Here is a 12,619-nt window from a genome sequence, read left to right as displayed (position 1 = left end):
TAATGGCTATATTTGCAGTTTCTTTTAAATTTCCTAAAAGAGCTCCAATTGTAGAAGATTGTAACATTTGATTACTGTGCAGTTGCTACACCTTTCACAGAAAATGGAATCAGTGTATTTTTCAATAATCAGTTAAAGTGTCATGCCTTGACCCTTGAAATGGAGTCAGTCATTGGTGTGGCAAAGGAAAACAGGAGAATAATTTGGTAAGCTATGTGTTTGTGTGTATGTACACTTTTTAGTTACCAGTTTACAAATGGACCCTCATACATAAGCACGGTACTTCTATGAATTATTTTGCATTTCTGTCGTAAAAGATCTGTCTGCCACGTTTTCTAGAAACTTTAAGCCTAAGGCAGCACTCAAGGTTTTGGAGCCTGTGTAAAATAATTTATAGTGCCTTTCCAGTAAGTCTTGCCCAAACTCTTATTCTATTAATTAAACATCCTGTGGCAATCTGGTATATCTTAAAGATTTAATAGTACGTTACAGTAAAAAGGCTATTGAGATAGAAGAAAATTAGCTTTTCTTTAAAAAAAAAAAAAAAAAAAAAGGCATTTCTTCTGAGAGCAGTTTTTTTGTTTTTGTTTTGCTGCGAAGACATAGGCTATTAAGCATGGTCATGTCACATCTACTCCTGAATGGGACTATGCTCTTGGGAGTCCTATACTGTAAACTGTCTGCTTTAAATATGGAAATGCTTTTGTGACCTCCAGTGGAAGTGGCATACATGTGTCAGTGTGGGGTCAGTGTCTTGCATGGTCACAGTGCTGAGAAAAGGTGGTGTCTCATCAGATTGACATAATGCAAAATCTTGTTCTAGAGCCAGCTATCTCTTTTTAGCCTTATGTGGTTAAGTCATGTATAGACTCTTCCATACCATACATCTTGTTAGCAAGGTATTTTAAATACTTTTCAACAAAAGGATTGTGTTTTCCTGGGAGATGTTGAAGTTGATTTTTAATTTTTTAAATAATTTGTTAAATCTGGAGAAATTTGCTGAGAAAGAAGGGTGTAGTGCATTACTATATTAAGTTCTTAATTTTCTATCAGAGGGACAATTCTTAAAGAAAGCTTGACATATGCTGATAACTATTCTTACTACCAATGCCTAAACAAATTGTTAATTTTTCCTTTTTTCCTTGGTAGTACTCTCATCTTCAGATTTTTGCGTTGGAAGTTAGCTGTTTGGTGACACTGCATTTGGCAGTGAGGGTATGAATGTGAGAAGAAATTTTGGAGCATTAGCAATTATAGCATGGATGGTGGGTAAAGAAATAGATACATAAATATTAGACTGATGCACAGTTTTCCAGTGTATGTTATTTTCCATATAAAGATATAGAACATGTCATAAAATGTTCCCAGACCATTTAAAACTCAAAGAAATGCAGCTGATGCAATGAAATACATAGAGTACTTGTAAAAGCATACAGACACGCAAGTGGATTGCTGCCAGACAGAAAATTTAAAGGCGGTTTGCTGAACTGCAGGGTGCTAGGTTTTGTACATGTGCCATGCTGAAACTGTTAGTAAGGCGGGTGTTGTGTGGCTTGAGAAAAGCAGATTGTATTTGGACCTTTTTAACTCAGATGTTTCCAATGTCGATATTTTGGTGACATTAAGGCATTGCAATTGACTCAAATGTGAAAAATGATTTCAACCCCCTGTGCAAAATAGACATTTAAAGAAAGTTCATACAATTTTTTTTTTTTTTTAGTTTTTGTGTTAATTTTTATAAAATGGCTTTCATAGTTTTATTAACTGTCAGACTGGATCTTTGAGCTAATTGAATGGAACTTTATAAGTTGGGCTTTAGTTTTAAAAGGCATTGCCTTTTTTTTGTTTTTAATGTTGCTGTTGAGAGTGTTAAAGACCTATGAAGTTTTTTTTGTAAATCTCAGGGTCTTACAGAAAGGGAATCAAAAGCTTTATGCTTGAGTCATTGTAAATAATAATCCATGTATTATGTTGGAACATAATTGTGTTAAAATCTGGGAGTCCCACTCTAGGGTTAGTCTCAGGACAGTTGAAGGAATTCAGTTGATGGAGGTACTTAGTTGATGCTGCCTATCATTGAGGCAGTGTTTAGAATAATCTGGTTTGAATGGCCCCCATCTTGGAGTTCCATGGTCATTTTTACTTTCACTGTATTAAAACAAGTTGATCTTTTTCATCTATTTTCCTTCTCTTTTTACAAGTCTATGTATATATGAATAAAATGCATTTAAAAAATCACAAAATTATTAATGTAGTTTATTGTTAACATGGTTGGCTTAGTTGGTTAAAGAGATTTAAAGACCTTCCTTTTCCTACTTATAAGCAAACATTTTTAAAATTGAAGAATATACTACAAATTTTGGTTTCTGATATTCATCCTCTCAGAAAATGGTGATAAAAAGTAGTTTTTTACTTTATTCCATCTTTATTTCCATTGATATTTTTGTGGTTCCCAAGAAGCAAACTATTGCATAAAAGAGGACTTGATATTAAAGATTTATATGTGAGTCATTTTTGTATGAAGTTTTCTTGTTGAAGAGCTAACTGTTCACCACATGACAACTGGAAGAAAAAGAATAAGCCTTAGATTATTTTGTGGCTTTTCCAGCCTCTGTATTACTGTGTCCATCAGTGACTTAGAGCTGCATTTTCACAGGGAGTGTGGGGGGTGGGTCTCAGTAGCAGATTTTAAATCCTAAAATACCAGTTATTTTTCTGGACAGAGTCATTTATGTATATTTTAGGAATTAGAGCCCTCTTTTTGGATCTTCTACTCCACCCCCACAGCACATTTTAGGGGTTTGCTGGGCTTGTGGCTGTCTCTCTGCATCCTGCTGGCAAGTCCCCATTCCCCCCTCCCCCATCCCCACCCCCGCCCCGTACCTAGTGCTTTTCATGCCACAAGATTGTGCCTTCTGGCCTCCTGTCACAACATCCACAATCCTTGTGTGTTTTCAGCAGCTACTTCCTCTGACTTACCAGAGCAGCCCTGCAAGGTACTGCAATGAGGATTACTCTAGAATTCTACTAGTACTGGTCTAGACATATCATTGGTGTCTTCCTAGTATTTGCAGATGAGGGTAAAGAAATTTGTCCCTAGTTTTAAAGTCAATCAGAAGACACTTTAAGAGCCAAAGTAGTGTACAGGTAGTTTCAACTTTTCTGCACCACCTGTTTTGGGAAGTTATGCTTTTTGTGTGACCTTTTGAATATTCCTTTTGTTATTAGTCTTGAGTGTTGAAAAATGACATCCATTGACTTGAAAACTAGCATTTCTAAGATTTAAATGTAGTTTGTGAATAGGCCCATAATTTCCCCCCCTTTTTGATTTTTTAATTGTAGAACAATTAATTGCATTTTTATCTTGTGACATGGAGGACTTTGACTTTCACATAGATTCACTTTTATGGAGAAGTAAATTGATATTTTAGAAGATAGATATGACAACTGAGTAGTATATACTATGGGGACTGTGGTTGGGGACCTTCAAATATTGTGGTTTTATGAAAGCATTTTGCATTGATACATAATTTCTCAAATAGATACTATTCTGATCACTCTTCTTAATGTGTCTCTGAGGAACCAGATCTCTCTTTTTAGAAAAGACTGAATGTTTCCCTAATCAATAGCAAATGGAGTGCTAATAGCTTTTAATTAGTACACTTCTATATTGATTTAGAGATGATGGCATTGGGTTATCCTGCAATTATGTTGAAGAATCAAGTGACCACTTTCCTGATTCCATTTTAAACAGATTGGTCATGAAAAATATCTTCACCTATGTATTTTTATAGTTTCTGAGCAAGTCTAATCTCATATGATATTTTGTTAATACTGACAAGCTAAAAGTGTATTGTTTTCTTTTGAAAAATTTCATCTATTTTCAAGAGAGCATAAATGTTTTGGGAAGAATTTATTTTATTTTTTAAAACAGGAAATTTTGCATTTCTTCCTTGAAAGAATTCTTATCTGATTCTTGCCTTCACCCTGACTTCTCCCCGACCCCAGCCCCCGACCCCACCCCTACCCGAACATACCAAGCCCACATCTGTAACTGTGAAAGGATACTTCTGATAAGAGAAGAAAAGTCAAGCAGATTTAAGACTCACTTTCTCTGGAAAAATGTATTGAGGGCAGTTTGCAGCTGGCAAGATTTTTGCATTAGGTAATAGTCTAAAGTTAACAGTAGCATGGGGTCTTTACAATTTTTCTTTTTTGTATTTCTGGAGGAGGGTAGTGGGAGTGCCTTGCTGAGTCCTTCCTTGTGCTCATCAGCGTAGCAGCCTCAGCTGCCCCCCTTGGATCCCCTGCCAGGGCTGCTATCATCTTCTGATCAAATATTAATGTGTGATCCTCTGCTTGCTCACTAATCCAAAGCCAATTAATATTATCTGTCAATTATTTACAGATCCTGAGGTGCAGAGGCAATTCCCGGAGGACTACAGTGACCAGGTTCGGAATGCGTAATTAATTTTTTACATGACAAAATTTATTTCAGAGTTGTTCAACATATTATTACTGTTCTTTTACTGAAAGAGATAAATGAATTTTTAGAAGGAAGGGAAACAGTAATTATGAACCTAAGACAAAAAGTAAAACATACTGAAGTAGGATTGAAAATATTGGTGCTAGATTTGGGGTGTTACCTTCAGGGGAAACATGCACAAAAAGTAAGGAAGAAAACCTATCACAAATTTTACTTTTCACTTTGAGGTATGCTACAGCCTGCAGTTCATTAGCAAATCCTTTTTGGATTGCCTGTGAACTTTTTTTTTTTTTTAATTCTATTTAAGCAGTCAGGAACCAGTATAACAAAAAGGTAGGGAGGATGGAAGCTTATAACATTTCCTAAAATTGGAAATGAATAATGAAACTGTGTCATGGTAGTACTTAAAGGACAAGATAGATACACATGCAAGAATGGTCTTTAGGGTGAGGGTGGTTTTAATGATGGTAGTGAAAGTTGTTTGGCGAGTTGGTCTTGTCATTGTGCCATCTTGAATTTCTTGCATTCTGCAAGCATGGAATGGAGTAGAAAGAACTATTTTACTCACAAAATACTGCTAAAGTTCTGAAGCTGCTCTACTCTTTATAATTAAATCCAGGTTATACATTCTGGATTTCAGTTTCTATCTTGAGAAATATTAGAAATGTTTTGTACCTTTTTGGGGTATACCAGCTTTTTGGGGTATATTATGTTAGTATACCAAACATGCATTTTGGTATACTTATTTTTAAAAGGTTTTGAAATAAAAGCATCCTTGATTACATAATAAACTTTAGAAAGCATTTTACATGTGGTATATTGTACAAAATAAAAACATTTTTCTGAAGTGCCTCCATTTAATTTTGTGTATTAAAAAATGTCCTTAGATGAGGATAAGTACGATGGAATATAAGTCTCCAGTACAGTAAGTACTACCACCTTTGCAGTGTGGCCTGTTGTATATAGGGCAAGGCATCTCATACATTTTTAGGAATATAACTGGATAATCAGGATAATAAGATGCTTTGTCATGAGATGGATTGTACAAGAACCTAAGAAAACTGGTATAGTTTGCTTTGCATATGACCTCAAGACTTTAAAATGAAATTTAACAAAAATAGTCATTTTCTCACTCTACCCTGGCTTCATCTTCCAACAGGAAAGTTAAATTTTTATCTTACCTTAAGTTGGTATGGAATTGAACCCTTTGGATTTAATTTACACAATCCAAAGATTATAGGATCTTATAAAGATTTTTTTCTTTAGACGATGTTTAAAGGGTGGAACATCTTAAAGCTTTGTTTAGAATAGACTTGCTGCCATAGTTCTTACCCCTGGAGGAGGAAATGGCAACTCACTCCAGTATTCTTGCCTGGAAAATTCCATGTACAGAGGAGCGTGGCAGGCTGTACTCCATGGGGTCGCAGAGTTGGACATAACTGAGTGACTAAGCACACATGCACGTAGTTCTTAAGAAAATCATTCTTTTAAAATGTTGTGGTCTAGGTAGATTACCTTTTTGGTCCCATGATCTGAATTACCCAATGAGAAAAAATTATGTAGGAGAAAACTTAACATAGTTGACACCTGGGTTTGTTCCTTTCAACATAGTTTCTTGCTGTATCTGAAATTTATGAGCACCATGATCTTTTTTTTGGGAGGGGGGTAACTTAAAAAAAAAAATTGCATGGTAATATGTTCATGAGCAAAAAGCAATTTAGGAAATAAAGCAAAAATAAAAGAATGAAAAGAAAAAAAATACAAGTCATCGAAATTTTACTACTCAAGAGATAACTACTGTGATAATTTGGTGTTTATTTTTTCATGTTCTTTAAATGTATGTATGTGTTTATGTTTGGGTAGAGTATGTATATATACAGGTGCTCCACATACATACACATGAAATGTGAAATAGAAATAAAGAGAAATACAGATTTTCATTGACTTTGTCATTGCGTATAGTGCCCCGTTTACTGATTAAGTATTGTTGTGTTGTTAACTTAGTTCTCTTTGCTTTAGTTAATAAATAGTCTTATAAGTATTTTATGTATTGAAGTTGGAATAATTCAAAATTATAATAGGAATCTAAATAACTTTTAGCTATTTTAAAGTTCTCTTAGGATAGGCATTTGTTTAGATCAGTGACTTAGTTTGGAGATTTGGAGGATGATACTCATAGGCTGGATGTAGACTTATAAATGTATGCATGTCACTACCTTACTTGGTATCTCTTCCAATTTGACACAGTGTTTCCCCAAGAAATTTGAGAGTTGACCTAGTAGCAAAGGAATTGAGACCTGTGTTTTTATTTATGTTTTTATAATTTGGATTCTAATATTAAATGTTTTTTCTTCTTAGCATTTGTTGGATTAAGCCAAATTATCTTTTCCCTTGGTGTGCCATTATAAAGGAATTCTTAGAAATCTATTACATATAAGCCTTAAATGCTGAATATGTACTTAATCTAGACAATATTTCTAGTATTAACACATTTGTGATGTAACCCATAAGGAATATTTGAGATAATTCACCACAAAGTATAGCAGTTATTACTATACACACACACAACCCCCCCGCCGCCCAGTTTTTTCCCCATTCGCTTAAACTACTAGTGCTTGTTTTTACATATAGTGTATTTCCCATGTACCAGCACACTTGATCAGAGACGCTTGCTGCTGCTAGATGTTTTATTCTGTGTGTTCTTTGTACCTTACAGTAAAAGAATCTGTCACAAATTATTGTGGCTCACTGCTTTAGAAACTGAGAAAAAAGGGAGGTTAGATTGACATCTGTGACTGAATAATGATGACCAGCCTTTTGGCTCTCCTTGAGCCACAAAGCTAGCACTGCCTTTAGAGTGGAAAAAGAAGTAAGAAGAAAGGGGAGGGATAAAAGAGAGTTACAAATCTGTGGTCCCGGAGATGTATTACTGTTGGGCCAGTTGTCTGCGTGGTATGATAATCCATTTTGATCTTCTCTGTCTTAATTGTCTGCTAAAGACAAATGGGCAGTAAAAGTTCATCAGTTTCATCTTTTTTGCTTCTCGTTTAGAAGCAGAATAAATGATCCATCACTACAGAAGTAGCCTTTCTTTCTGACACGGAAGTAATGCAGACCCAACACGTTTTATTAAAATGTTTTCCCCTCATTATTTCAGTCCTCTCAGCTCTGATAGATCTTACTGTTTCATAAAAAATGTAATCTGAAATGTAAATAAGGGTCTTGATACAGAAGGAAGTAGTAATGAGCAGCCTGAGCCACATTTTAGGACTCTTGATGGTAATTACTGACAAAGTGATTTCTCTGTGCCCCCCCGCCTTTTTTTTCTTTCTTAAGTTGTCTGTGACACCCTCAGACTGCAATGACATCTATGGTTTAAAACCATTAAATCAGTGTAGCACTCAATATTTCATTTAAAATCTGCTAGACTTACTGTCTTAAAACCTGAAAGTACAGGCTTTGTTAATTCCTGAAAGATATGCAATGCCTATGTATTTTGAAAGAGAAAAACAAACAACAACAAAGGCAAAAGCAGGGTCTTTTCAGAGTTCATATTACTTATTCATCTGCTTTGTTTAATGCTTAGCTAGTTTAAATACTAAAACATCAACATTGGTAGGATCCTGAATTGGAATGGATTCTGCATTAAAAACAAAACAAAACAAAACCAAAAACCTGTTAACAACACACTTGTGAAATTTAAAAAGTTATATCTCTCTTAAGTGTAATCTGAATTAATCTAAATTTTTTTTAAGGTTAAGGTTACTAAATTACAGATACAATTTTTGAGTTACTTTGGTTTTGGGAACTTAAACCAAATTCTTTTCATTCTCTTACTGTAAGTTTAGATAATGTAGCTCTTAGTAAACCTGTCTAATAGAAAATTTTTGTTAAAAAAGAGCATAATCATAATATGTTTCATTTCTAGAAATCGTTTCTCAAAGCTATCAACATGTCAATCTAGCATTAAAAATAAGAAAGAAAACCACGAATATCTTTCCCTGCTAGAACTAGCCTTGTAATTAACTAAGTGGATTTATAATTATTCTATGATGTTTACTGTATTCATTCATAATTATGGAAATAATTGGTAAAACTTTATTCATTGTGTTTAGTGTAGTTTTAATGAATACTAATTGAACTGAAGGAGAAGATAGTTAAATTTACATGTTAGCAAATTATGGTCACCCCTCTCGTCTAAATCCCATCTTTGGCTTTAAAACTTGATTTTTCAGATTAAAAAATGAGCCTTTAGTAATTATAACATGTAGTATGAGATAATTTAGAATAAAGATATAGTAACCTATCACAGAGAAGATTTCCATAAGTAGCTTTGTAATGTGTCAAGTATAATAGGCATTACACCTACAATTTAAAAATGCATTAGTTTTGATGTGATTTACTTCTTGTGCTAAAACATGAAGACTTAATCATTTGTTCTCACAATTGCACTTTTTCATAGCCTGTTTGTTCTGAGAGTGGTGGTTAGAGTTGAATGTGCTGGAAGTTGATTCTCCCCTGCGCTCATCTATATTTTGGTGAAATATAGCAAATGTCTTAGAGCTCTTTAGCTAGAGGTCTGAACATACCTACCCGTCCCTGTATTTGTAGATCGCTTTTCAGAGTTGCAGGTAATTTTTCTTTCCACTGGCACTGAAACAGAGGTTATAATAAAACCAACAATCTTTATGCATTTATAGAATCTATAAAAATTTTATGGAAATCTTTATATAGAAACTAACAGTGTTTCTTGTATAAGCTCCATAAGCAATGTAGAAACATGGTACATTGGGAAAAATAAAAAGGTACCCTTTCTTTTATGGTTTTATATGGTCTGTGTGATTTTAAAATTTCACTATAGGCAGTTAAGCAAATTGTAAAAACATACATCACCTATATACTAAAAAGGAACAAAAATATGTTGCATAACTTAGGCTAATTGTGATGGAAATTGGCATTTCTGAGTTGCATGTAATTGCTTAAATATGGAGTTTTCATCTGTTCATGGTTCTTCAGGTATGCTCTAAAAAAAAAAAAATTAAGCTCAGTTATTCACAGTATATACGTAGATTGAAAGATTCTGATTTGAAAGGCAACAGAGATAATATTTAACCAAGACTCCCTACTTATGTGTTGGCGATTGCCTCCTCCTTTTAGTGACCAGCTGTGTACGGAAACTTCCAAGTTATTTTCTTCAAAATCTTGAGCCAGAGGTTGGACATTTCTATTCAAAACTTGTTCCTACCCTGATTAATTGAAAGAATACTCTCTAATAAAGCTACAGATATAATGCACAGCTCCTACATTTTTTCTTACTGTGAAAGGAAGGCTCATTGCACCAATATTGTATAATATGACACACATATACAATATTTACACAAAACGGAAAACAAGTGATAAAATTTGATTCTCCTATTGTTTAACTGTTGAGCAGAGAAACATAAGCAGCAGTGTACCTGGTTTGTATAAAGTGTGACATTGATTCCACAAAGATTCCACTGGTCTTTCTATAGTGATTTGTCAAAGTCATAGAATCCACCAGTTGGAATTGAGACTTTGGGTTTGTGGTTTTTTGGGCCTTGCATTCACCAAGCTCACAAAGAATGGAATTGGACCTGGGTGTTTCCCATCCTGTTGGAAACTTTTGAGCTTTCTTTCCCTCCTCTTTTTCTCCAAAATTAGGTCTTCCAGCCCACTCATACAGTTCATTCAGATTTGATCCACTTTAAATGGTAAAGTCAAGTTGGTCCTGGAAACTTTCAATGACACTATATGCCATGGAACAGAATTTGTCAATTGATTTGAATATTATCCAAGGGATTTACTTACGTAAAATTTCAAGAGGCCACCCTTTAAAATGATTCCAAAATCTGGCTTTAAAAATGCTAACTTACAAGTAGCTACATTTTCTGGGTTCCCCACCCTCCATGTCTGTTTTTGGTGGCAGAAACTGTGTTGGAGACTAGATTTGATTTTGTGCATTAATTGAGTGAGAGATTAATAAGTACAGTGACTGCAGAATATGATCTGGACACCGTACCAGGTAAAGAGGAAGGAAGAAATAGAAGATTTCATCTCCCCCAAAGATAATACATGTTCAGAGTGTTTTGATAGGTTTAGAACAATGGCATGGCCAGAAATTGGGAATACTACTTTGAAAACTAGAAGCTTTGGGTAGTGATACCACCGTGTAATCATAGTTCTGCAGTTTCCTGTTCTTTGTATTGTGAAGCCATAGAAGTTAGTAAAGTTAATAAGAGTGGTACAGAGAAACTCAAGTGGAAGGTCTTGCAGCTGCCTTTAAAGAAGATCATCTTTTAGGTCTATTTTAGATGTGTGCTTTTCTAAAAGTCACTGTTGATTCATGGATTTTTTTCAAACCCTCTTACTCAAAAAGGTCGATTTCCATATTTCTTAATAGCTTGTCAGTCTGCAATTGTAGGTAGAATTGTAATTTTCTCATCCACAGATAGAAGCTCTTAATTTCTTCAGACCCTAAAACCTAGGAAGTAATTGTTTAGCATAATGGCAACAAAGCACCAGGCTGAAGCAGCTTTCTTCAAGTAGGGCAGTCTTTACTATTATCAAATGTAGCTATTTTGAGGGACACATTACAGATTCAAAAAAAAAAATCTATTGATAAGATTTCAGGTGTATAAATGCATCCCAAATTAAGTGCCTGCTTCTTTGTATATGTTTGAAAGTTTCCCATTCTTATTTAAATATTTTACAAGTTATAGGCTCATGGATGGGGAAAAGTAATCCTAAAAAATAATCTTTCACAGGTTGCCTCTTATTTCTCCCTGTACTGTTACAAGTCACATTTATTACCTTGATTGAAAACTTTTAGTGTTTGCTGAAGAAAAACCACTTTGTATATAATGGGTGCTATTCTTGTCATATGTGTATCTTTTATTCCCCACCCTCCCACCCCATTTCCAGAAAAGGGTGAATTTAAGAATGGGGTGGGGTTGGATTGGCTTATCTTAATGAAGCTGTATTTCAAAACCTTAAACATTTAGCCAAATTCAGTTGAAAAATTGATACATTTTCTGATTTAAGACTCTTTTGAGTTGAAGATTTTGTCCCAATTTGGTCATTCCCCAGCTGTTACAGTTATATAGAAAGAACTCATTAGAAAGACAAATTCTTTTTGAGCTGTTCTTTCTGAAGTCATGCCAGGCTATGTTGTACTATGTTGTACTACCTCTTACTTGAACCTGACCCTAGGAAATGAAATTACATAATGCTTACTTATTCCTATTAGAAGTATTCTCCTGGTTTTATTCTGGCTCCCAAAAAGCTCTGGCATATTTTAGACATTTCTGAATAGTATTAGAGTCTTAATTTCTGGTGAGGTATTCAGTTCTGATAACTAAGTGAATTATGCTTGCTTTTGGGAGCTGTAGTCTGAGTCTTAACTTTAGCCTTACTTAATCAGTCCTTGTTGCTCATTTGGATGTACCTGCAAGCCTGCATCAAGCCCTGTTTATTATCCCTCTAAATTGCTCTCTAGTCTGTCCTGTTCTGCTGTTTCTCTCCTCATTCACACTCATCTTCTTTCCTGTGGAGTCTTTCTGATGACCTACAACCCAATGACCTTGTAATCACTACCTTCTATAAGATGGCCAGAAATATCTTTGTAAAACCTAAATCAAGTCACACCAATTCTCTTAACATCAAAACTCCTGATGGTTCCCTGGTGCCTTCAAGATCTACTTCAAATTTCTTAACTTGGATTTAAGGCCCATCACCTTGCCCCAACCTCCAGCCTGGTTTCCTACCACTTCCCTTTATAACCAGACATAGATAGAATGTTTCACTATTTCCCAGCATGGTTAGCTCTCTCCCACCTCTATATTTTTGTGCAAGATATTTTTATGGTTGAAATGCCTTTCTCACTTCCCTCCCATCCAACATACTTCTTTTCAACATTAAATGCCCAGTTTATTGTCACTTCCTCTGTAAAACTTGCCCTGACTTAGTCTCTCTATCCTCAGCACTTGAGCACTTGGTGCATTGATTCCTTTATTGTATTGTTTGAGTGAGTGAAAGTCATTCAGTTGTGTCCGACTCTTTGCGATCCCTGGACTATAGTCCATGGAATTCTCCAGGCCAGAATACTGGAGTAGG

At 34.9% G+C, this 12,619-nt stretch overlaps 1 protein-coding gene across 7 annotated transcripts in view; it reads left to right on the top strand.

Moving 5' to 3' along the window:
• Positions 1-12,619, top strand: part of DENND1A (DENN domain containing 1A) — a 531,039-nt gene that overhangs the window by 140,519 nt on the left and 377,901 nt on the right. For 6 of the 7 annotated variants that reach the window (XM_015473579.3, XM_015473580.3, XM_005213126.5 and 3 more), the window contains exon 3: positions 4,409-4,452. The exons of the other annotated variant lie outside the window; for it this stretch is intronic. In XM_015473579.3, the coding sequence (XP_015329065.1) occupies positions 4,409-4,452 (44 nt within the window). The remainder of the gene's footprint in view (positions 1-4,408; positions 4,453-12,619) is intronic. 7 annotated transcript variants of the gene reach the window in all.

The sequence above is a fragment of the Bos taurus genome, chromosome 11 (assembly GCF_002263795.3).
Source record: "Bos taurus isolate L1 Dominette 01449 registration number 42190680 breed Hereford chromosome 11, ARS-UCD2.0, whole genome shotgun sequence".
Taxonomy (NCBI): domain Eukaryota; kingdom Metazoa; phylum Chordata; class Mammalia; order Artiodactyla; family Bovidae; genus Bos; species Bos taurus.
This window is presented reverse-complemented; position numbering and strand designations above follow the sequence as displayed.